The sequence below is a fragment of the Martes martes genome, assembly GCF_963455335.1.
Source record: "Martes martes genome assembly, chromosome: 4".
Taxonomy (NCBI): Eukaryota; Metazoa; Chordata; class Mammalia; order Carnivora; family Mustelidae; genus Martes; species Martes martes.
This window is the reverse complement of record NC_137891.1, coordinates 147,942,269-147,967,537: the sequence shown is the minus strand read 5'-3', so window position 1 is coordinate 147,967,537 and position 25,269 is coordinate 147,942,269. Positions and strand designations below refer to the sequence as shown.

The following is a 25,269-nucleotide window of genomic DNA, read 5'->3' as shown; positions in this document are numbered from 1 at the left end:
CGTACTTTAAGATATTACTCCAATTACAGACAGAAGATGTTCATGGCCACCTTAATTAAAACAAGGAAAGACTGGGGTGCCTGGGTGGCTCAGTCGGTTAAGTGTCTGACTCTTGGTTTTGGCGGAGGTCATGATCCCAGTGTCATGAGATCGAGCCCCACACTGGGCTCTGTGCTGGGCATGGAGTCTGCTTAAGATTCTCCCTCTCTCTCTTCCTCTGACCCCACCTTGCCGTTCACTCTCTCTATAAAAATAAATAAAAGGAAAAGGAAAGACTGGAAGCAACTTGTATTTCCAACTACAGGGCCATGGTTTCGTAAATGCTAGGGCATTCGCTCAACACAGTGCTCTGCAGTCATTAACTGACAATTTTGAAGGCCATGTAACTACGTGGGGAGACGCGGACCACCCTGGACCGGAAAATGCAAATTTGAACAGACGGTCACTGCCGAAGACAAACAAATGGAAAAAAGCATGTAAAGAGATGCTCAAACCTCAAAGGCGACCTGAGAACCGCAAAGAAAACGCGATACTATTTTTAACCCTATCAGATTGGCAAAAATGAAGGAGTGATCGTATCCAGCACTGGCAAGAATGTGGGAGAAACGCACTCTTCCACGCTGTCGCGGGACGCGGGCAGAAGCACCACTGTTCTGAAGGGCTGTTTGGGGGTCACTCTTGGATGACTTAAGGATGCTCCGATCCTTAAGACAGGAACTCCAATTTTTGGACTCAGTCCTACAGATGTGCTTGCCCAATAGGCCAAGGATGGATGTCAGAGAATCTTCAACGCAATCTTATTTGCAAGAGTGAAACATCTGAGGCAAGATCAACGATCGTCAGGAGGCAACGGGTTAGGTCAAAGGCCAACGCCCGAGACACGTGGGAGGAGAGGAGGGCGTGCCCATGTATGTGCGCACACACACCCTGAGGAATGTGCCGTTACAGGCGGCTACTCTGGGGGTGAGCCTGGGGGTAGGGACCCACTTTAACTTTTCCCTTATGTATTTCAAGGTTGTGACACTACTTTCATCATTTAAAAACTTTCACGTACGCCCTGAAAAGAGAGAAAATAAATATACCCAAGAGCCGGCCTTGGGTCATGTTTGTCGGTACAGTCTTCTTTCCTTCTACTCAGGTATACTTGCCAAGTCCCTCATAAACACAAATCCTTTCACACGAGAGGAAAAAGCTGCTACTGAAAATTATACCCAACAAAGGAGTGTCCACCTAGATTCTGAGGCCTCAAATCCATTATGCAAACCTTGGTCCTGTCATCTCGTGGAAATATACAGCACCTCTTAGGGCCTCAGTTTCCTCATCTATAAGATGGGGTTGCCTCAAGGATCAAAGTTTACACCTACCAAGAAGTACACAAGTATCTGCCAGACCTTCAGTGCAGAGTCAACGGATGCTTCCATCCCTGTCTAAGACAGCTCTGACTGCAGATCCTGGGCCCCAACCCCGGATGGGCCGACTGAGGCCACCACCTCAAAGAACATGGCTTTCAGGCAGAGGCAGGGTGGGGGAACAGGCTCAGCCCCAGCACCCCCTGGGCCTTCCTCCTCTCTAGGCCTTGGCCCTTGGCTGGAGATGCCCTGGCCTACCTTGCTTGGCTCTGCCTCATCTGTCATGACCCCGGTCATGATGACGGCCTCATCCAGGGAGTAGAGCAGCCCTTCCACGAAGTGATTCTCCTGCCGCTGGGACTCCCGGGTGAACTTGTCGCAGATAGCCTCCAGGCCCCGCACCGGCTCAAACCGCAGCCTGACGTACTTCTTGGCGGGGATGATGCGGATCTCGGCGGCCACCAGGAAGCCCAGGGTCCCACAAGACCACGGCACAGCGTAGAACAGGTCCGAGTTCTCTGACTAGGGGGCAGAGCCAACACATGCTGAGAGCCTGCACCCTCGGGCCCCGCGGTGGGACGCACAGTCAACGGAGCTGCAGAGACCCCAAGGGCCCCAGCTTACTTCCTGCCCTGTCGTTGGCTTGTGTAAACCCTAGCAAGGAACTTCAGGAACAGGACTTTCTGGGCCTGTGTTCCCTCTGCAGCTTCAACTGTCCTCTGGACCAGGGATGCTCACCCCCACCCAGGTACAGCTCCCGGACCCCAGGCCACCCAGGAAGAGGCCAGGACCAGCACTGCCCGAAGAGCCAAAAACGGGGGATGAAGGGCCAAGGGTCCCAGGCTGGGCTAAAAAAAGAGCTTCCCGAGGGTCAAGGTAAGTTGGGGACATTAGATGGGCCATTACTAAAACTTATAAGCCTTTTACAGGCCATTAGCTGTGGCATCCTTCCCCTGTCCCCTAAGCCCAGGGAGAGCACTAACATTTCCACATGAACAGTAAGGAAAGTGAGGCTCTAAGAGGTGACATGGCTCCCCCCAAACGTCCCACAAGTCCGCACAGAGAGGCCAAGGCTCAGGCAAGGTCGCCTAACTCCCCACCCAGCATTCTTCCTGCAAGACCTCATCTGGTTCCACAATCTGTTTCTAACCTTATCGTTTCTTGTTCTGGTATTTGTCTTAGAGACAGACTACCAACCTTTCACCTGGCCATTCTTATTTAGGTTCTGTGGGTCTAACAAAGCTCCTTTTGGAAAAGTCCAGCCTCGCCTGGCCCTTCCCCAAGAGGACAGTCTGCTGTGGTCTCTGTTCATGCTGCACACCTTGGTGCAGCTGCAGTGGAGTGCACGGGTGGGGGTGGGGGACTGGAGCCGGGAAGCTCTGCAGCAGGCTGGGAGAAGTCTCCGGAACAGCAGACGCGGACCATCTGGGCCCCCCTGCCCGACCACACTGCCGGAGAGGAGTAATAAATGGGTGTCTGCCAGGTGCCCAGCTCTGTGTTAGGGGCTTCGCATATGGCGTCTCCTTTCTCCCTGACAGTACATTTGTCAGATGAGGAAAATGGGCCTCAGGGAAGGGATGTCACGCACGAATGTTCGTCTCCTTTCTCTGCTGGGAATAAACAGGTCAGAAGGCAGGGTCCAGGCAAGGGTTTAGGAAAACGTGCTGAATCGCTGTGAATCCTGAACGGGGGTCTCTCTTGTCTGAGACCAGGGCTCTCTTCTGTGAGGCCAACCACCCTGGTGGCTCTCTAAAACATCTTCTTGCAAAGAGTGACTCTGTCCCTGCCACCCAGGGGCCCTTAAGCTATGCTCAGAAATCTGAGTTTGTTGCATGTTTCCATCCTGTCCCACTCATTAGGGTAAAATGCCTTACATATTTGCATCCCCCTTTGGGCAGCAGAATTATCATTTGTTTCTCCAAAACAGCCCCTCTTCCTGCTTTGAGTTACGTTTCCCAATACTTGGTATAGAACTCTGTGGCTCACGCCCGATGTGCCCGAGAGAGGCAGACTGCTGTAATAAATGGCTAAGGGCATGGATCTGGGAGCCTAATAATTTGGGTTTGAATCCCAGCTGTGTGGATTTCCTAGCTGTGTGATCTTGGGCGGGTTTATTAACCTCTCTGTGTTTTAACTTCCTATCTCTAAAACGTGGCTAATAATAGAACGTCATAAAGTTATTCAAGGATTAAATAGCTTAATATATAGGAAGCATTTACAACAGTATCCGAGCACATATAAGGGGCTGTATCAATCTTTGTTATTATTATGGATACAGACCCCGACCGAACAGGTGTGTTTGAAAGGAAGCACCCCCAGGGTCCCTACCTCCCCAGCCCCAGGATCCTTGATGCCCAAGGCAGGCTGGTGGGGTTGTCCCCCATCTCTGAACTCACCGGTGTGCATCGCACAAAGCTTCCATCAGCCAGGACCAGCTCATAGGCCGTACAGATGTGCTGGAACAGGCCGTATTTATGGGATGATGACTCGATGCCTGTGCCCATGATCAAGCCCCCTGCAGAGATATGCATGTTAGCCAGGCAGAGCCATGAGATGCAAGGTCAGGGGTGGTCGGGTAAAAGAGCTGGGGCAGCTCACAGCACGGGGAAGGTGTGACAGGGCTGGTCACTTGGGGTCGATTTCCATCTCTGTGGATCTGGAGAGCAGGAGAGGGAAGGAGGCGCTCAGACAGGAGCCTGGGGCTTCCCTGAGGTAGGGGGGCTGGTGAGAGAGCATGTCAAGGGTGCTCACACCCTCACCTCTAGCCAGAACCCGCCTCAATGCCCTCGTGCATTCATCTTAAGTGGGACCTTGATGAAATGGGGTTTGGAGGGGGCAGGAAGCTGTGTCCTGTGGGAACAGTTCCAGGAACTGGAAGTGTTCCCCCTAGAGAAGGAAAGGCACTGGGGACCATGAATCCTGCGGAAAGAGAGACAGACTAGACTTATTCTGTCTGCTCCTTAACGCAGAAATGGGAGTAATGGACATATGTCACGGGATGCAGATTCGCACCAGAGAGGTGCTGCCTGAGGTCCGAAAGGCAGGCAGCCTATGCCCTGTCTTTGGAGATGGGTGAGCAGAGATAGTGACTTCTGTCACAGAGGGAAGCGCGGCGGCCCTCACACCGACAGGAGGTGGGCCACAGTGCCTCAGCTCTGACCCTTGGCCCATCTTGAGTCCTCACCCACTGTGAGGTCATCGAGCTCGGGCAACACGGGCAGCGTCCAGCCAATGGAGGTCAGTAGGGCAGTCACCTGACCCATGGTCACCAAGGGCTCCACACGGACAATCTGTTGACACAAGAAGAGAGACCCTGGGTCACTGGGGGCTGCCGGGGCTACTGGGGGCCTCTTCACACAGAAGGAGTCACCCCAGATCTTCCCATACGATCACGCAGGATTCCTATGTGCTCCTTGCAGCCTCTTGCTAAAACACGACACTGCCTTTCATTATAGTGAATGCAGTTTCTGGTGCTGAGTCTGCTAGTGTTTGACCTTGTTCTTTCAAGTATCTTTATACTTAGTTTATGTCTCTTCCACACTATTGAAGAAATACTCTCTTATTGATGACATATATGAAGTCATCATCCTACTTCTTCCTGTCATCTTAGCAGTCAGTGCTAATGCTGGAGTGTCCTTACGTTCAGGCTCTTTCCATCCATGCCTAAATTGTTATTTTGTATGTTGTAATATAACACACACATACATACACACACACATAAATTCAAGCACACACATGCATATCTTTCTGCTTTGTTTTGTAAAATTTAACACCATGACCATATCCCTTACCACGGAATGTTCTTGGAAGCCACAACTTTTAATGGACACTTCCATGTGCCAATACGTGGACTTCCACTCCTAGCTAACACGGAGCAACAGAGACTCCATCCCTCTTGCTGCCCGAAAGCAAGAAACTGACAAAATGAAACAAGAGTTTTCAACATAGCGGGCATCAGGCAATGAAGTTAATGACCACCGAGAAACAGGAAACAAACAAGTGGAGCTCTGTGAACACCCGGGCTGATTCCCTGGAGTCAGGCAGTGCAGGGATCCTAGAAAGGCAGGGGAGCCCAGAGGGCTCTGGGAGGAGTGCAGCAGCAGACCACGGTGAATGGAATTTGCAGGACAGAACACTGGGGAAGAGAGACCTGAACAGAGAGAACTCTGAAACACTGCAAAGGATGCCCACCGAGCATTCAAAAGAACACCAGCTGGAGTGTACATTGAAGCCAAGGCCAGGGGAAGGGTCACAGGGAACAGGGCCAGGGGCTCACCCAGGGAAGGAAAGACTATCTGTTCTCACATGCCAGACTGGAAAACCTCTTGGTTCACAAGGCAATGGGTAGAGTATGATCTTGCCTCAGCAACGGGGAATAACTACCCCTAGATTAGACACTCCTCTGACCTCACCTGAAAAATCAAGACCCAACAGGATCAGACTATTACCCAGTAACAGAGCTGTGTCCCAGAACAAAGCTCAAGAAGATTTATAGAATACAAAAATAACCAGCACCCAACAAGATAAAATTCACAATGTCTAGAATCTAATCAAAGTTTCCCAGGTATGCAAGGAAGCAGGAACAGTTGACTCATAACAAGGAGGAAAATCAATCTGTTTTGATAAATTTTTTTATTTACTTTGATAAAATAGGTCCAAATTTGACAGAGATATTAAAATTAGCCAACAAGAACATTAAAATAATCATTATAAACCCATAGTTATATGACTACATTCCCCATATTCAAAAAGGAAAGTGGAGACATTGAAGTAAGATAGTAAAAAGCATCATTAAGATAGTAAAAAGAAGGGCGCCTGGGTGGCTCAGTGGGTTAAAGCCTCTGCCTTCGGCTCAGGTCATGATCCCAGGGTTCTGGGATCGAGCCCCGCATTGGGCTCTCCGCTCAGCGAAGAGCCTGCTTCCCCCTCTCTCTCTGCCTGCCTCTCTGCCTGCTTGTGATCTCTGTCTGTCAAATAAATAAATAAAAATCTAAAAAAAAAAGATCCTAATCAAACTTCCAGAAATAAAAACAGCGTCTGAGATGAAAGACACACTAGCTGGGATCGACCTTGCAGGAGGAAAGAGCAGTGCACCCAAGCACATAGCAATTGAAACTCTCCTAAAGGAGACACACAGAGAAAGAAAAAATATTTACAATTTTTACAGGCTATCCGTGATCTGAGCTGTGGAACAATTCCAAGAGGTCTCATATGTGTGCGACAGTCCTCAAAGGAGAGAGAGCAGGGGGCAGAAAAAATACTTGAAGAAATAATGACCCCACATTTTCCAAATGCAATGCAAAGTATAATGAATCCCAAGCACAAGAATTAGGAAAAAAATGATACCAAGGCACATCATGATGAAATTGCTCAAAACTAATGATAAAATCTTAGAAGCAGCCAAAGGGACAGAAGACACATTACATACAGAGGAACAAAGATAAGGATGAGAGGTTTCTTTAGGGAAACAATGCAGGAAAGAAGACAGTGAAGCATCTTTAAAGACAGGGGGAAAACCCCGTCAACCTGGAATTTCACACCCAGTGAACACAGCTCTCAAATAGGAAGGCAAGCTCAAATGCATTAGGATAGATGATCAAAAAGCCAAACAGACAAAAACCCAGAAAACAACAAGTGGAAGTGAAGATGTGGAGAAATTAAAACCCTCGTGTCCTGTTGGTGGGAGTGTAAAATGGTCCACCTGCTGTGGAAAATGGTGTGGTGGATCCTCAAGAAAGATTACACACAGAACTACCACATGGTCTAGCAATTCCACTCTGGCGTATATACCTCAAAGAACTGAAGGCAGGGCTTGAAAAGGTATTCATACATCCACGTCCCCAGGAGCACTATCCACAACAGCTAAAACATGGGAACAACCCAATGTCCGCCCACAGATGAATGGATAAGCAAAATGTGGTACATATACACAATGGAATATTGTTCCACCTTAAAAAGGAAGGAAATTCTGTAATATGCTATCACATGGATGAACTCTGAAGCTATTAAACAAAGTAAGATAGGCACAAAAAACCAAATACTGTAGGATTCCACTTAGAGAATACTTACGGTAGTCAGAATCATAAAGACAGAATCTGTAATGGTAGTCGCTCAGGATGGGGGTGAGAGGAGAATGGAGAATTATAGTTTAATAGATATAGAGTTTCAGTTTTACAAAATGAAAAGAGCTATGGGATCAGATGGTGGGGAGGGCTGCACAGCAAAGTGAATGTATTTAATACCACTTAAGAAATGTGCACTTAAAAATGGTTAAGATGATTAGGGAGCCTGGCTGGCTCGGCTGGTGGAGCATGTGACTTTGATCTCAGGATGGTGAGTTCAAATCCCATGCTGGGCATGGAGCCTACTTAAAAAAAAAGGTTAAGATGAGAAATTTCATGTTACATGTAGTCTCTCAAAATAAAAGTTGGAAAAGATATGGAGGCAAAAAAAGAAATGTTTTCAGACATTTAATAGCTAAAAGATTCATCCTCAGCAAAATCACCATACAAGAAATGTCAAAAGAGTCCCTTCAGGCAGAAGGAAAATGAAACCAGGTGGAAATATAAATCCACACAAGAGAATGAAGAAATGGTAACTACATAGGTAAGTACCATTTTTTATTATTTATATTTCCTTAAAAGATATTGGACTATCAAATAATAATGCACTGTGTGGTTTACAACATTTAAAACTGTGACAAAAATAGCACAAAGGTGGGGAGGAAAGAACAGGAAATATATTACTGTAAAATTTTTAAAATATACATGACATAGGATGCTACCACTTGAAGGTAGACTGTGATAAGTGAAATGCAAACTATAAATCCTAAAACAACTGCTAAAAGAACAAAACAAAGTCCCAGCTAATAAGCCAACCAAAGAGTTAAAATAGGATTTTGAAAATTATTCAGTAATCCAAAAGAAGACAGAAAAAAAGAAAAAGGGAACAAAGCACAAAGGGGCAAATAGAAAACAAAGAACAGGGGTGCCTGGGTGGCTCCATTGATTAGGCATCCAACTCTTTTTTTTTTTTAAAGATTTTATTTGAGGAGGGGAGGAGGGAGAAGCAGGCTCCCTGACAAGCAGAGAGTCTGATGTGGGGCTCGATCCCAGGACCCTGAGATCATGACCTGAGCCGAAGGCAGAGGATTAACCCACTGAGCCACCCTGGTGCCCCAAGCATCCAGCTCTTGATCTCTGATCAGGTCTTAATCTCAGGGTCTGGCATGCTGGGCTCCCAACTGGGTGTGGAGACTACTTCAAGAAAAACAGAACAAGGTGACAGATTTGAGCCAAACTTTATTGATAACAACATTAAATGTAAATGTGTGGGGGGTTTTTTGTTTGTTTGTTTTTAGAGAGAGTGGGAACAGGAGCGGGGGTGCAGAAAGAGAGGGAGAGACTCTCAAGCAGACTCTGTGCTGAGCGTGGAGCCTGACACGGGACTGGGTCTCATGACCCTGAGATCAGAACTGGAGCCAAAATCAAGAATTGGATGCTCAACTGACTGAGCCACCCAGGTGTCCCTGGAAATGGTTTTAACATCTTGATTAAAAGGCAGAGATTGTCAGATTGTATTAAAAAGCAATACCTAAGCATATGCTGCCTACAAGAAACAATGTAAAGGTACACCATACCACTACTAGTCGAAAGATAGCTGGAGTGGCTTTATTAATAATATCAGACAAAGTAGATTTCAGAGCGAAGAAGATAACTAGGAATAAAACCAGTCATTTCATAATGGTAAAGGGATTCATCAAGAGGACATAAAAATCCTAAACATTTATATACCTCTTAACAGAGCCACAAAAGGCAAAACCGGCAAAACCAGCAAAACCAGATGGAGCTACAAAAGAAATCAATCCACAATCACAGGCAGAGATTTCAATACCTCTTTCTTTTTTTAAAATATATTTTTAAAGATTTTTATTTATTTATTTGACAGAGAGACATACAGTGAGAGAGGGAACACAAGCAGGGCAAGCAGGAGAGGGAGAAGCTGGCTCCCCGCTGAGCAGGGAGCAGGGAGCCTCATGCGGGGCTCGATCTCAGGACCCTGGGATCATGACCTGAGCGGAAGGCAGATGTTTAATGAATGAGCCACCCAGACACCCCTCAATACCTCTTTCAATCATTGACAGAACAGAGAGAAAATCTGTTATCAACCACCTTGACCATAATGGACATTTATAGTACACACCATCCCGAAACAGCAGAATATGCATTTTTAAAAAAATGTACACGGAACATTTACCAAGACAGACCATATTCTGGGCCATAAAATAAGTCTCAATAAGTTGAAAAGTATTCTGATCATATAAAGTATGTTTTCTAACAATAACTGAATTAAATTAGAAATCGGCAATAGAAAGATCTCTGGAAAATTCCCAAATATTTGGAAACTGAATAACATGTTTCTAAATAACCCATGGGTGAAAACAATGTCAAAAGGGAAACCAGAAAGAATTATGAACTGAATGGAGATGAAAATATTCAAAATGTGTGGGATGGTTTTAAAAACAGTGCTTAGGGGGAAATTTATAGCACTAAACACCTATATTAGAAAAAAAGAAAGGCCTAAGTCAATGACCTTAGCTTTCACTTAAAGAACTAGTCCAAGAAGAGTAAATTAAATGCAAATCAGTAAAAGAAAGGAATTAACAAAGATCAAAGCAGAAGTCAATGAAATAGAAAATAAACAAAGTAAAAATAGAGAAAAACCAATGAAACCCAAAGCTACTTCTTCTCAAAGATCAGTACAGTTGATTAACCTCTAGCCAGACTGGTCAGGAAGAAAAGAGAGTGGTCACCAATGACCAATATCAGGAATGAAACATGTGACATCACTACGGGCTTTACAGGTATTCAAAAGACAGTAGGAATATTAAGACTGACCTAATGCCAATTCATTATACAACCTGAAACAGACAAACACCTGTAGAGACATAAAATGCCAAAGCTCACCAAGACGAAACAACTGAAGAGCCACAGGGCTATTTAAAAAATTAATTTATAAATTAATTATAACTTATAAATTAATTTACTAATTAATTAATTAATTAATAAAAACTTGCTCACAAAGAAAACTCTAGGCACAGCTGGTTTCACTGGTTAATTCTGCTAAATATTGCATGAAGAAATAAAACCAATTTTATATAATCTCCTCCAGAAAAATGAAAAGGAAGGAATACTTTCCAATTCATTCTTAGGGATTTATGAATCTACAGTAATCAAGACAGTATGGCATTGGCATACAGATGGGCAAATACATCAACAGAACAGAAGAGTCCAGAAACAGACCTATAGATATGGACAACTGATTTTTAACAAAGGAGCAGAAGCAATTCAGTAAAGAAAAGATTATCTCTTCAACAAAAGGGGACAGAACAATAGGAAATCTACATGCAAAAAAAATTTTGTCACCCCTATTTCACACCATATGCAAAAATTAACTCAAAATGGATCATGGTCCTAAACGCAAAACAGAAAATCATAATACTTCTAGAAGACAACAGGATTAGGGCGAGACAGCTTAAAGAGGACATCACAAACATGATCTCTGGAAGAAATTATTATACTGCACTCCACCAAAATTAAAAATTTATGGTGTTCAAAAGAGAAGTCAAAAACTGGGAGAAAATATTTACAAACTGTGTATCTGATGAAGGACTTGTTTCTAGAAATATAGTAAGAAAACAAACCCAAGAAAAAATTTTAGCTTAAGATTTCAACAGGTACTTCACCAAAAAAGATCTACAAATGGCAAATACACACATGAAAAGATGCCCAACATCATTAGTCATTAGAAAAATGGAAGTTAAAACCACAATGAGTTACCATTACACACCTATTAGAACGACTCAAATTAAGAAGACCGACCGTACCAAGTCTATGATCACGTGGAGCCAAGGGAACACCCATGGGAATGTAAAATGCTACAGGCACTTTGGAAAATGATTGAACAATTTCTTAAAAAGTTAACTGCACACCTGTCATATGATCTAGCTACTCCACTTCCAGTTTTTTACCCCCCAAAAGGGGTTCTTTGTCCATACAAAGAACGTACATAAATGCTCCCCGCCACTTTGCTTGTTACAGCCCCGAACTGGAAACAGCCCAAACGTCCATCAGTAAGGGAATGGATAAACAAACTGTGATCTCTGCATACACCGGAACATCACTTTCAGTAAGGCAGAATGTACTTCTGACCCACGCTTCCTCAGAGTAATTATGCTGAGTCAAAGACGCCAGACAAAATAAAAAAAGGGTACATAATGACTCCACTTATATAAAACTTTAAATGCAAAACTAGTGAAGCAAAGCAGGTCCTTATTTGTCTAGGAAATGTGGGCGCAGTGGGGAAGAGACAGGGAGGGGGCCAAACAGGGATTAGCAAGGGCCACAAGGAAACTTTTGGGGGCAATGGGTATGTTCACTGTCTTGGCGGTGGCAATGGCCTCACAGCTGCAGACATACGCCAAAGTTTATTACCGCTGGACACCTGTGCAGTATTGCATACCAAGTGTATGTCAATAACGCTGCTTGGATAAAAAGGAAAGACACAGGAACATTAAGCAACATGGCCAAGGCCTCACATCAAAATGCCAGCATGTGGATATATCATATCTAATAACTTCTTACCATTAGGATATTGTGCTGTCTTCCGTTAGAAATAAAGGTGTGATAGGAAGGAAGGAAGGAAAGAAGGAAGTTGGGGGGAGAGGGAGGGAGAAGTGGGGAGGGGAGGAAGGAAAGTAAGTAGAAGGAAGAAGGAAGGAAACAAGGAAGGAAGGAAGGAAGGAAAGGATGACACAATCCCTCTGTGTTGTCCTTGATTTAAATTTATCTCCTTTTTCCTCGTGGCAGGTTTCAAGAAAAATTACTGAATAGGCCAAAGACTACACACATGTCTAAGGCTATTAACAACTGGGTCCCCAGGAAGCCTGGGAGAAGGCCCATCCTCCCTGTCACCTCCATAGCCCATAGCACACTTCCTTACTGGGAAGGGATAAATAGGTTCCATTTTGCCTCTCATCTTTGCCCATGATTTCCCCATCCCCTTTTCCTGGGTAACTGCTGACAACCAACAAGTCTCCCCGAGTTCAGTGAGGGGATGGGGCTCTGAATGATCTCTTCCAAAGCTATAAGGTTTTAAAGGAGGGCAGAGCCTTCTGTGAGGCCCGGGGTCCTCTTGGTTACAGTTGTCTCCCTGTGAGTCACTCCTGCCAGGGACAGTGGCCACCTGCCTCCAGAGCCCGGGAACTGGGCCTCTCACCTGTTTCTTGGTGTCCACCTCCAGAATGTCCATCAGGTTGATCATGATGTTTTTGTGTGTCTTCTTGTACTTCCCAACCCGCAGCGAGACCGTGAGCCAGCCAGGGCGTCCCGTGCACATGAAGGTCTTGCTGCCCTGCTCCTTCCATTCTCGCACCTGCAACCGGGGGACAGAGGCTCAGCTGGCCCGGGCGGGGGGGCGGGGAGCCCCAGGGCAGCCTGCAGCCCAGCTTTCAAGGGAAGGGAGCTTGGAGGGATGCCCTCACGTGTCAACAAACATTTACTGAGCCCCCACATCCTGCCCCACCAGATCCTGCCCCACCAGAGCCAGATGGAAAAGGAGTGAAAATCCAGGATCGAAGTGTTTACGTAAACAACCTGGGAAGCTCAGGAAAGGCTTTGTGGCAGTCATGATAGAGCTCCCCCCACTGTAGGCACCCACTGTACACTGTCTCCTTGCTTCTCACAACCACCCCAGGAGCAGGGGATGGCCAGCCCCCTCCTGTAAAGGGAGAAGGCTGAGAAGCAAAAGAACTTGGTCACTCAACAAGTGAAGGGAGGAGCCCGGATTCATAACCTGGGCTGCCTGACTCCAGGCCTGGGAAGACAGACGGGCTTGTGTTAGAGTCAAGAACAGAGTAACAGTTACCACTTACTGGGCCTAGGTGCCAAGGCCTGTTCCAAGCATGTGTATGTGTTAATTCGTATGTCACTTGGAAGGGGAGAGAAGGGGTAGGGAAGGCCCACCAAGCTGATGGAAGGAAGAGCTTTTTTGCAAAACCTCCACCATAAGTGCCCGGGACACATAACACAGAGAACAAATGGCCTAGGAGATGCCAAGCCCATCAGGAACACAGGAGAAAGTGTTCCCTTCCTGCAGAGATGGACATCTGTTGCTGTGGTCTCTGACCATCCGTCTCCTCTTCATATGCTTCTAATAGTCCCATCCTCCTTTGGTCCAGGGGAAGCTGAGTCTCCTCCTGCCCCAGAAGGTGGGCCCATGAGTAAGGTCTGATTTCATCCTTCTCGCCATAAAGGATGGGCCTAAGGGCCAAGTCAAGACAATAAGGCCAGTTCTAGGAGAGGCAGTTTCTTTTTACTGGGATCGCTGAGCTGGTTAGATGAAACTGCTGGGGTTTCCATGGAGAGATGGGTTTCCCTGAGAATGAAGTCAACCCAGAGGGAAGCCAAGCTAAGAGATGGTGGACAGATGGAAAACTAGAGATTGGGGACAGGGGCTCCTGGATCCAATCATACCTGAACCAGTTTTATTCCTGGGCTTTTCAGGACCTGAGTCAATACAATCCCTCTCTGCTTAGGCCAGTCTGAGTTGAGTTCCTATCACATGCAACGAAGAGTCGTGGAGGAGAATGTGTTGAAGCTGACTGGACAAATAGGTCAACATGGGGGACAGCTTTCCTAACTTTCAGAGGCCAGGGTGCCGTGTGGATAGAGGTGTACGAGCAGAGGAGGGTGACTGAGGAAGATTCCTGTGAAGGGACCAGAAGGCGGATTCCATGATCATCCGGCCCTCGCCTGACTCTGCGATCCCAGGGCTTCATACGTCCTCAGTGGTGTGGGAAATGGATTGTGGGTGCTGCATTCCAGCTACTGGGTGGGCCGCGTGAAGGCAGTATGGAAGCCTTTAAGCCTGAACCACCGGTTGGACTGGATCCTGTTGGGAACCGAGCAAGAATTTGGGCCAGGAGGCAAGGTTGTACAAAGTCCCTCTTGTGAGTACATGCAAGCCAGAGAGAGATAGGGAGGGCCAAGAAGAAGGACAAGTCAGGGGCTACTAGCACATGCCAGGTGTGAGGCAACAGAACCAAATCTGCTGGGTGGAATGGGAAGGGATGGGAAAGGAGAAAGGTCAGAGTTCAGGTTCCAAAACCAGGCTGACCTGGGTTCCAGCCCCATTTACTAGCTGGGATCACCTTGAACACGTGACTACCTCTTCAGCCTCAATTTTTCCCATCCGTAAAAACAGGTACATCTTCCCATCCAGTGAGGACCTTTGGCTTAGTTTAGGTAAACAAGGGCTCCATACCCACTCAGTAGTGTGGGGAATGGATTGTGGGGGCTGCATTCCAGCTGCTGGGTGGGCCACATGAAGGCAGTGTGGAACCCTTAAAGCCTACTACCGGTTGGGCTGGATCCTGATGGGAACCGAGCAAGATTTGGGGCCGCAAGAATTTGGTCTGGGAGGCAATGTTGTACAAAGTCCCGGGGCTGCTCTGGCCTAGATCCCAGAGGCCAGAGGTGAGTTAGACAACAGTCCCTGCCTTCCAGAAGCTCACACTCGGACTGGAGGGGGATGGGGGAACGACAAACAAGTAAATGGGAGAATCTGAACGGGTAGAAAGAGTTAGGAGAGAGGACTCAGCGGGGGAGGGAGGGTAGGCAGGGCTCTGGAGCTGTGACTGTGACCAGCTGAACCCAGGGCAGCCCGTGCAAAGCACTTCCAGACGTTGCATTCTGCCACAGCCCAAGGTCTTAGTCCTCCTAGGAGCCACCCCTCCTAGGGGGGCTGGCAGCATCCATCTTCCCCCTTTTGCTTGCAGCACCCACCAAAGCGCCCACAGAACAAGGAGGTGGCTACAAGGGCGCTGAGAGCCTTGGCAGGAAACAGAAGCCCTTTGCAACCTGACACTCCTAAGAGGAACCTAAGGAGGGGCAGAGGGAGCCAAGAAAATGCCCAGGCCCAAAGACCCAGGCCAACCCTGGGCGCCAGGCAGGAGGCCCCACTGGGAGCGGCAGCAGGGCCCAGGCTCTGTGGGCGGGGGCCCGGGGGAGGGAGTACAGAATTAATGGGGATGCCTCCTCAAGGAGTGAGTGGGAGCCGGGGGCCCAGGGCTGCGAGGCTCTTCACCCTGGCTCGGGGCTACCTTCTCACTGTTTAGTCCTTCCTTCCAAAGGAGTCAAGCGCTCCTCCTCGCTGCTAGAGTCAACTCTAAACTTAAGACCCCGCCCCAACCCAGTTCCGAAGGGGCTTTCCAACCTTTTCGCCCTCTGGGGCTTGGCTCACACCCAATCCTTCACCTGACACACCTTCCTCCTATCAATTCCCCTACTTCCCCGTCTCTAGTGCCTGCGCCGCCTCCCTTAAGCCCTCTCGCTTCCGAGATCGCTCGGGCCTGCAGGCAGCCACCTGTGCACGGCTCACCCTCCCCTATCTCCTGATCCTTTATACCCCTCTGGGCAGCCGCACGTGCTCCAGAGTAGACACTCCGAAAACATCCAGCAACGTTTCGTGCCCTGAACGCCTTCGCTCACTCCGTTCCCTCCCCGGGAAGCCCCCACCATCACGCTCTGAGTTGAAATCCCCCTCGAACGCCGCCACCATCTCGGCGAAGTCTGGGCTCCCGGGGCGCCGCACGCCACCCCGCGCACACGGCCAGCCAAGTCCCGCGGAGCCGCTCCCGCCACGCCCGGCGCCGCTCACCTGCTTCTGGATGTCCCGCACGCGCTGCCCGTGCAGCCGAGGCGCGCTGCTGAGCTTGAACACCACCCAGGCGCGCACGTAGTAGTAGATGTCGAAGATAAGCGAGAGCGGCAGGAGGAAGAGGCACACGAACACCCAGCGCTGGTGGATGAGCACGAACTCCAGCCCCTTCACGCGGACCCAGAGCAGGAAGAGCAGCGCGCACACAGCCAGCGACACGGCGGGCTCCATGGTGGGGCCGGCGGCGCGCTGCGCGGGGGAGGAGGATGCCGGCTCGCGCCGCCTGTCACCGCCACCGGCTCCGCGCCCCCCTGCGCCCGCGCCGCCCGCCGCCCGTTCCCGGGGAGTCGGGGGGTCGCCTCGCCGCCTCGCGATTGGCTCGGGTCGCAAAGGTTCGGTGGGCCGAGACCCGGCCGGCGACCAATGGCGAGCCGCGCCGGGGATCGGACCAGGAAGCCTCTGCTTTTATTGGCTGCGGGAGTCAGGCCGCTCCACCCTCTCCTTGCCGACGCGCAGGGAGGGCTAGTTGGGAAACACGCGCGCTGGTGGGGTCAACTGAGCCCTGCGGCGAGGGAGGCTGCGGGGGCGCCGGCGGCCGCAGTGGAGGGGCTGCGTGCTGCAGAGCTCCTCCTCAGGTGGCGCATCGTGCGGTCACGCGTTGGGTTGGTTAACTCCGAAGGGGTCGCTGGGGGCGCCCCAGGGGCCGGGTCAGTCACCTTGCAGCCTGGCGGAGGACTTCTGACCCGACGGGGGAGAGTGCAGACTTGGCCCTGACCGCGGCAGTCAGGTCGCTCTGTACCCGCAAGGCCACTGGGTGCACCTTTTCCATTTCTCGAGGCGCTCTCTGTAGATTCCTTTGAGTTCTACGGCAGCTCTGGACGGTGGGCACCCTCCCCTCTTTTCCACTTGGCTGAGGCAGATAGGGAGGACCCCCAGCTGGCTCTGGCGGGCCACTGTGTCCGGCAGTGTGAAGGGGTGGGGGTGGGGGATCGGGTAGGGGTAGAGTAGGGTGCTCCAGGGCAGCCAGGACCACGGAGCAGTGACTTACCAGCAAAAGGTTAAATCCAGTGTCATTTGCGTCTCACCTCCATTCTTAGACCTTCACCTCTTCTAAAATTTTAGAAAGTGTAGGAGGTTTTATTTTAAGAGCTAAACCTGACTAATCAGGTCCTACACTGGCTTTGCTTACAGAACCATTTTCTCTCTTTAATCTCTGCTGGAACATGCACTGTTAGGAGGTTCCCTGGGCCCCATGATCCCTCATTTTTTTCAGTGCCTTTGCTCCAGCTGGCACCTCTAGAATGTCCTTACCCATCCCCTTCACAGAGCTAAACTTAAAACATCCTCAAAGCCTGCTCAGGGCTACCTCTGGAACTACATTTATGGCACTCCCTCCCCCTTTCAGGTGCTCATAAAATAAAGTGCATCCATCATGATTCTTACACCTTATTTTGTAATATTCTCTTTATATGTCACCCTGGCCGATGGAGCTTTAGGGCACAGGATGTCTCCTCATTTGTTCACTTTTGTGTTTCCAGTTTCTAGCACAGTGCTTGGTGCCAGTAGACACCCCAGGGTTTGTTGACCAACAAATGGATGAACAATGTAGGCAGAGGCTCAAATATTCGATAACGATGAAAGTCCAGATGGCATGGGGATGTTTGGATTGAGTTTTAAAAATGAATAGTCTTAGATCTGTGTCGTCTTACACAACAGCCACTAGCTGCTGGCATGTGACTAATCTAAATTGAGTTGTACTTTTAAGTGTAAAACACTGGATTTCAAAGGCAGTACAGAGAAGAGAAGGCAAAATAGTTCATTAATAATTTTTATATTGATTATATGTTGAAAATGATGGTGTTTTGATGTACTGGGTTAAATAAAATATTAAAGTTGATTTCACTTGCTGTGTTTACTTTTTAAAGGTAGCTACTAAAAAATTTAAAGTTATAGATCTGTCTCAAGTTATATCTCTAGCAGTTCCAATCAAGAGGGAGCAATTGGAATGTAAAGAGGAGAGCCACTCTGGAAGATGCCTTTCCCCTGGATTCTGTCTGAATTCAAATGTTGGAACATTTGAGAGGGCTTTGCTTTAAAAGCTTAACCATTCTGGGGGGCCCTGGGTGGCTCAGTCAGTTAAGTGTCTGCCTTCGAGTCAAGTCATGATCTCAGGGTCTTGGGACCAAGCCACCCATCTGGCTCCCTGTTTAGCAGGGAGTCAGCTTCTCCCTCTCCTTCTGCCCCACCCCCCCCAACCACCGCTCTCTCTCTCTCTCTCTCTCTTTCTCAAATAAATCTCTCTCTCAAATAAGTGAATAAACCTTAAAAAAAAAAAAAAGCTTAAAAAGCTTAACCTTTCCGAGTATTATTGGGCTATGAGGTAATCTGGAAAGTTAAGTTCCACCTAAAAACCAACTTTGGATTAAAGTGTTCAGTGCCTTGTAGGAGAAACCACGAAATTACTGGTAATTAGAGTAGTTTTACCCTTGGGAAGAGGAGGAGGACACCTCAATAAGTAAATAAGACTGAGCTTTAGGGGACAACACTCAAAAAAGAAAATCAGTGAAAAAGTTGTCAGAACAGTTGTTAACCCAGCTTGCATGTTCTTATTCTCTCTTCCTGCCTACCCACCTGCATCTTTGATTCTTCTTTTGTGTCTCCATAAACCTCAACCTTTTGGGCTACTATTCTTGAGGTAAGAAAAATAGTAACCTCAGGTTGGGCCAATTAATTAATTTTATCTTTTAAGTTAACATATAGTGAAGGTGCTTATCGTTTGCATACATTTTATGAATTTTAGCATGCGTAAGCCTTCTTGTAACCACCGACACAATGAGGATCTAGAATAGTTCCATCATCCCAAAAAACTCCCTCCTTTGAAGTCTCATCCTCCCCCAACCTTTAGCCCCTGGAGACCACTGCTCTGTTCTCAGTAGGATAGTTTTCTTTTTCAGAGGTCAAGGTCATAGGAATGGAGTCATGCAGTTTGTTATCTTGGGCCCATTTATCATTTTTAATGGATTTCTCATAGTGGTGAAATACACATAACAATGATCATTTTAACTATTTTTAAGTGTACAGTTCAGTGGTATTAAATACATGCTTCCTAACGTTTAGGAGATTGGACTGAATTTATATTGACTCTGAGACTTCTCTCGGAATATTCTTTTTTTTTAAGCCCCCGTAAGAGGTTCTTTTCTCTTGCAAAGTGCCGTTTTCACCTAAAAGTTTATCCATAAAACTATAAGCTAACTTCCAGATAGTCAAGATTTTGTGGTCTTATTACCTTGACTTTCTTAAGAACAGTAAGCAGTTTTTCAAGTTTCCAAGACAAGACCTGAACTTGATTGTAGGGGAGTTGGCTTTCTTAGGCTAGTGGATGGAGCAATTCATTCATTCACTCAGTCTCTCACTGGTGATGCTTTTGGCTGCATATAGCTCAAATGCTGCAACAAGAGGGGTGCTCATATTCTCATGCAGCAGGAAGTCTGAATGTAGGTTCACCCAGAGTTGGCTAACTCACTGGCTCAATGATATCTCGAAAGACCCAGTCCTTCCTATCTTCTCAGACAGAGTCTGAGAATGACCCTGTCATTCTCAAGTTAGCTTCTGTGTTGATGGTCAGAGTGTTGGCGGTTCTGGCAGATATAGCAACATCCAGCAGAAGAAGGGGAATCGACTGTAGGTAGAGATTAATGGTGTCTATAGCCACTCATTCAGTGATTACTGATATGTAGGATCTGTGAAAAGTACTGATATAGTAGTGAACTAGACGCCATCCACACTCTGACAGACCATTGTGGGAGATCTAGACCAATCAAGAAGCAATTATAGGGGTGCCTGGGTGGCTCAGTGGGTTAGAGCCTCTGCCTTCGGCTCAGGTCATGATCCTGGGGTCCTGGGATCGAGCCCTGCATCGGGCTTTCTGTTCAGCGGGGAGCCTGCTTCCCTTCCTCTCCCTCTGCCTGCGTCTCTGCCTACTTATGATCTCTGTCTGTCAAATAAATAAATAAAATCTTAAAAAAAAAAAAGAAGCAATTATAAACCACTGTAAGTACCACGATAAGGAGTTACGGGGTACTAGGGAGGCATGCAGAGTCATTTATATACACGGTTCAGGAGGGCTTCTGGGAGAAATTGATGACTATGCAGACACACCGTGTGATGAAGAGGATGAATAAGAGTCAGCCAGGTGAGTTATTTGTGTCCAAAGGAATGAGTGATGTTCAGGAGAGGAATGCTGTCCAGAGAAACTAAAGTCCACATATTTATGGCCATACTTCTAAAAGTACCTTCAGGCCCATGCACACATACTGAAATGACTTTACAAAACAAAATCAACTCAACATGAGCCTCATAATTTGCTTTTTATAAACTTAACCACATGCTACAGACATTTTTAATGGCTTCTGTGTATTCCAATGCCTATGTGTGTGCCTACATAGGCGTGTGTGTGTGCACACGCACGCACGTGCACGCATGGGTAGTGCTTAATTTATCCAATCAGAATGCTATTAAAGGACATTTAAATTGTTTCCGAAGTTTTGTTATGATGGGCAAAGTTCCAGTAATTTTTCATTATCACACATTTTTGAACTCATGAAATCTTAACTTTCTTTTTATATTTTAAAACTGCCAAATTACGCTCCAAAAATGCTATCCACAGAGTATAAGAATAGCATTTTCCCCACGCCTTTACTAACATCATGAAATGTCTTGGTTACTTTTAAAAATTTTATTTATTTATAATCTCTGCACCCAACGCAGGGCTTGAACTCACCACCCCGAGATCAAGAGTCTCACTCTCTACTGCCTGAACCAGCCAGGCATCCCCGTCACGGTTATTTTGACTATAATAATTGCAGACCATGTGGCTGGTTGCACCATTTGGCCTGTCCCATGTCTCCCATAGTACACATCCAAGCACTTTGCTTAAGACCAGCCCACTACAACGGACATTCAGCCACCGGGCTCCTTTGCCAGCTTGCCGTCATGACCAGTTCTTAGTGCTTCCTAGATAGGAAGACTGAAGCCAATGTCTCAGGCTGATCGGTCTTGGCGGAGAACTGAGAGCACTGCCATTTCGATCCTTGGCACCAGCAGCCCAGATCACTCCCACACTTTACCCTCATCCCCAAGGGCAGCCCTCCTAATCTCCATGTGCCCAGTGCCAGCACAAGGCCAATGTCCCCATCATCTGATTCCCAGCTTGATCCTTGAAAGAGAATAATTTTGATTCCTTCGAATGTCAGAACACCCCTTACACGAAAACCATCAGCAGATAAGCACTGCCTACAGATAGTAACACCCTTATCTCTTCTCTATTCAGTGGCCAGGCTTTAGCACCTCACTGTGGGCAACACCAGCGGACCAAACAGAGTCAAGGTTAGCAGTGCCCATTTCATTCCGACAGTCCTATTTGAATCCTGACTCCCATATATTAACCCTGGGTAAAGTTACTTCACCGCTCTAGCTAAGTGCTAGCATGTTGTGAGTTTCCAGGGAGAATTATCTGTCATTACCATTTTCCAGCGGGTAAGGGCAACTCTCTTTGATCTTTTACTGCGTCTGTGCCCTTATCCCTTGTAAGAGATAAATGGTTTCAAAGTCACAGGCTGTTGACTTAAATTGATGTGTAAAGTGAAACCACTGATTTAATAAATTTGGTACTCTGACGTTCTTTGGACGATGGGCAGAGGAGCAAGCTGATACACAAAGGGACAGCTGTGCAGTGGGAGCAAATTGCAGAGGTGTTGGGATTGCGACACACGAACAGAAAAAGCAGGCTGGGCAGTTTAATGAGGGACAAACAGTCCTCTCTAAGTAGCTTTCCTGAGGGCATGGTTGTGGGTGTGACAGATCTTTATGGTAATAGACGTGCTTAATGATCACTGGAAGCATCAATAAAAGGTCAAATATGTTCTGAGCAAGCTATTCAGCTGGACAAAGTGGTGTGTAATGCCTTTTAAAAGATACCTGAGTTTCAGTTTGGAAGGGATCTCTTGGAGAAAACACTTCGTCTAAACTCTTACTCTCCCAGGGGCAGCGTGTCCTCGATTTAGAAGTAATGGCCCAAAAGATTGTTTAAAAACCTGAGGACCATCCCCCAAGTTGCCAGCTTGGTATTCTGCCCTGTGAAGAAAGCAACGAACCGGGCGCCCAGGTGCCTCAGCTGGTTAGGCGTCTGCCTTCGGCTTAGGTCATGATTCCGGGGTTCTGGGATCAAGTCCTGCATTGGGCTCCCTGCTCAGTGGAGAGCCTGCTTCTCTCTCTGTCCCTCCCCCTCCTGCTCTCTCTCTCTCTCTCTCTCCCTCAAAATAAATACATAAATAAAATCTTAAAAAGGGAAACTGAAGAACCACCACCTCTTGTCCTCCTTACACAAAAGAAAGAAAATTTCAATACCAAAAAAAGCCAGAAGTTCATAGTCTCAGAATGGAGAACAGTCCTTTGAACTGAACACATTTAACACTGCGAAATGCTTGATGTGTTTCACAATTTCTCTAACTTCTGGAAGCATTGTTATGAACCAGGCAAAGAGGCCTGGGATGTAGGAATGGCTTTCTTGAGGGAGTAATGTTCCTCAAAACGTACACTGGGACCTGTGGCAGTATCCCCTGAGGACTGGCTACAGCTGCGAAGTCTCCAGCCCACTCCAGGTCTTATGAGGCAGAAGTTCTGGAAGCAGGCCCATCGATCTGTGTTTTAGCAAGCGGTCAGAGTAATTCTTACACACCCACGTGGAAGAGCTTCCATCGTAAACCTCCCTTCTAAACAGATTGCGCATGTTTTTTCTGGAAACCCTCTAGGAACACGGTCCCACTGCCTCAAAAGGAGCCTTTCTCAGTGTAAGTCACCTCAGGTGGTTAGAAACCCTGCAAGTAGCCTCCTTGGTCCTGTTCCCCGAGTCACACAGGACGAGTCTTCCCTACGTTGGAAGGTGACTATTGCCGTGGCTGTCCTCCAGGTAGAAACGGCCAGGGCTCTTTACTGGTCCTCACAGGACATAATCTCTAGTCCTTTCGTCAGCCCAGATGCCCTCATCCAAAGGCCCTTTTACTATTATTATTAACAACCAGCACTTCCTGAGTACCCGGTCCGAAGTGTCGTGAACCGCCTAGGAATATTCCATGCACTGCCACGCTGAAGCTTCCCTCAAAATCTTGTTAATCTGGGGGAGGCTGAGCCAGGAGGAGAGGGCCGTAAGGCCTGGGTATGTAACATGTGGGGAACAGCACAGACTCTGGAGTCAAACAAATAGGGGCTGAGTTCCGTTTTCTGCAGATGCTAATTATATGACCTTCGGTGTGTTTCCTATTTGCTCAAAGCCTTTATTTCCCCGTCTGTACAATGAAGGTAATGATAGTTTCTACCTTCATAAGCCTGCTATGCATAGAAAACGAATTAGTGCTTATAAAACACTAGCAAAGGGCTCGGTATGTAGTCAGGACTCAGTAAATATCTCTGTTATTACTGAATAGATGTACTCAGCAATTATATAATTATGATATGGATGGGTCGAATTGAGACGCATATACATTATAGTAATATAAATCACTTTCGTCTTTTCAGCTCCATGGAATGCCCACTTATTTCCAGCCCTGGTCTATTTTAGCAACTTCCTAACTGGTCTTCAGCCTCCAGTTTCTCACTTTTGCACCAACCTCCAGATGCCGACAGGTGCAGCTTCCTGCAGACCAGCTCTGATTATATGTGTCATCTCCCTGCTCAAGCAGCATCTGCAAATTAAGTTCAAGTTTCTCTTCCAGGCTTTCCAGTCTGTGTATGATATGGCCTTCCATTCTCACTCCCTCTTTGTTCCCACTGTTGCCCCACAGGGACTCCGGTTCCAACGGAGCTGAGTTCTGTGCCTTTCTTACACACAAAACTCCTCTGCTGTCTTCCCATCCACAACGGCCACCGTCTCCACCAGGCGCTCCCCTGCCCTGTGGCTTTCTGTTCGCGTCTTCTCACCGATCCAGTACAACTGCTCTCAGGAAACTTTTCCTACACGCCCAGAGAGATGTGGGGGAGATTCTTCCTTTGAACCCACCTGACCTTTATTTCCTCAATTAGAAGAGTGTTAGGGAAGACCTTAGATCCTGCCACCAGATAGACCTGAGTTTCGACTCTGAATCTTCCTCTAATTAGTATCGTCTCCCTGTGGTTGAAGTTCCTTATCTGGCGATCAAAGATAGTGAAGTCCTGCTCACGTGGTGTCTTTGCCCATGAAAGGAGCCTGGGAGATGTGAGGCCCCTGCTTGGAGCCAGGTCCCGACACGTTTCCTTCTCCCGGACACGTGAAGTGACTTCTATCCCCTACTGGTTGACAGCAAGGACTTCGTCTTCATCGGGTGGTATCGCTCAAGGGGCTTCAAATAATTCTTCAAATACAGATGCTCAGGAAACACATGGTAAACGGAACGAACTGCTTCTTGCTAGCTAAGTGGTCTCAGTTCCCTTAACCTCCAGAGCGTCAGTACCCTTGTCCTTAAAATGAGTGATATTAGCAATAAATCTTTATGTTCCTTCCAGCTATGCCATTCTTTCATTCAAAAGCTGCCCCTACTTCGTCATCCCTATTCCCACCGCAGCCTCACGCTGGCTCCCGTGGCCCTCTCCTGAAGGCTCGCATTAGACCACCTGATTTAGAATTGCCTGGTCCCTTTTCCGTCCTCCTCCTTGAGACCCTGCCCCCTCATCATCCCAGACCGGGGACCCGGCACCCTCCTTCCACCAGTCTCAGTGCTCAACCTCATGCCTGGCTCTGCCTGTGCTTTGCTCTCCACAGCTTTGGTGTGGCTCAGGTCGCTCCTTGCTTCGTTGAGTTCCCACTGTTCAGTACCCCCAGTCCCGGTGCGACCTCGCTCATGGGCTCTATGCAGAGACTCCCAAGCCTTTCCAGACAGCAGAAGAATGGCAAGGCGGAAATGCAGTTTTCAAGCAAAATGCCTTAGTGGTGACCTCCTTGGGTCTGTGCAGGGTCTCTGGACTCAGGCTTGGGCATAATCACACTGTTCTGGGAAGAGAGGCTGTCATAGGCACAGGAGAGAATCTGAAAGGAGCCTGGGCCAATTTATATAGGAATCTGCCACTCTTGGGGAGAAGAGGGCCCAAGACCTCCAAACCCCTCCCCCACCCCCAGCCTTTGTCCCTGAGGTCTGCCCTTCCAGACATCCAACAGGTGGACACCGTGATCTTA

The 25,269-nt window shown here is 47.7% G+C and overlaps 1 protein-coding gene across 1 annotated transcript in view; it reads right to left on the bottom strand.

Annotated features, from left to right (window-relative positions):
* DHCR24 (24-dehydrocholesterol reductase) overlaps positions 1 to 16,438 on the bottom strand; it is a 29,946-nt gene extending 13,508 nt beyond the window's left edge. The window contains exons 1-5 of the mRNA XM_080802662.1: positions 16,068 to 16,438; positions 12,627 to 12,782; positions 4,534 to 4,639; positions 3,746 to 3,864; positions 1,608 to 1,871 (exon numbers count right to left, since the gene is read on the bottom strand). Of these exons, the coding sequence (XP_080658788.1) occupies positions 1,608 to 1,871; positions 3,746 to 3,864; positions 4,534 to 4,639; positions 12,627 to 12,782; positions 16,068 to 16,298 (876 nt within the window). The 5' untranslated portion in view covers positions 16,299 to 16,438. The remainder of the gene's footprint in view (positions 1 to 1,607; positions 1,872 to 3,745; positions 3,865 to 4,533; positions 4,640 to 12,626; positions 12,783 to 16,067) is intronic.
* Between the last annotated feature and the right edge of the window lie 8,831 nt (positions 16,439 to 25,269).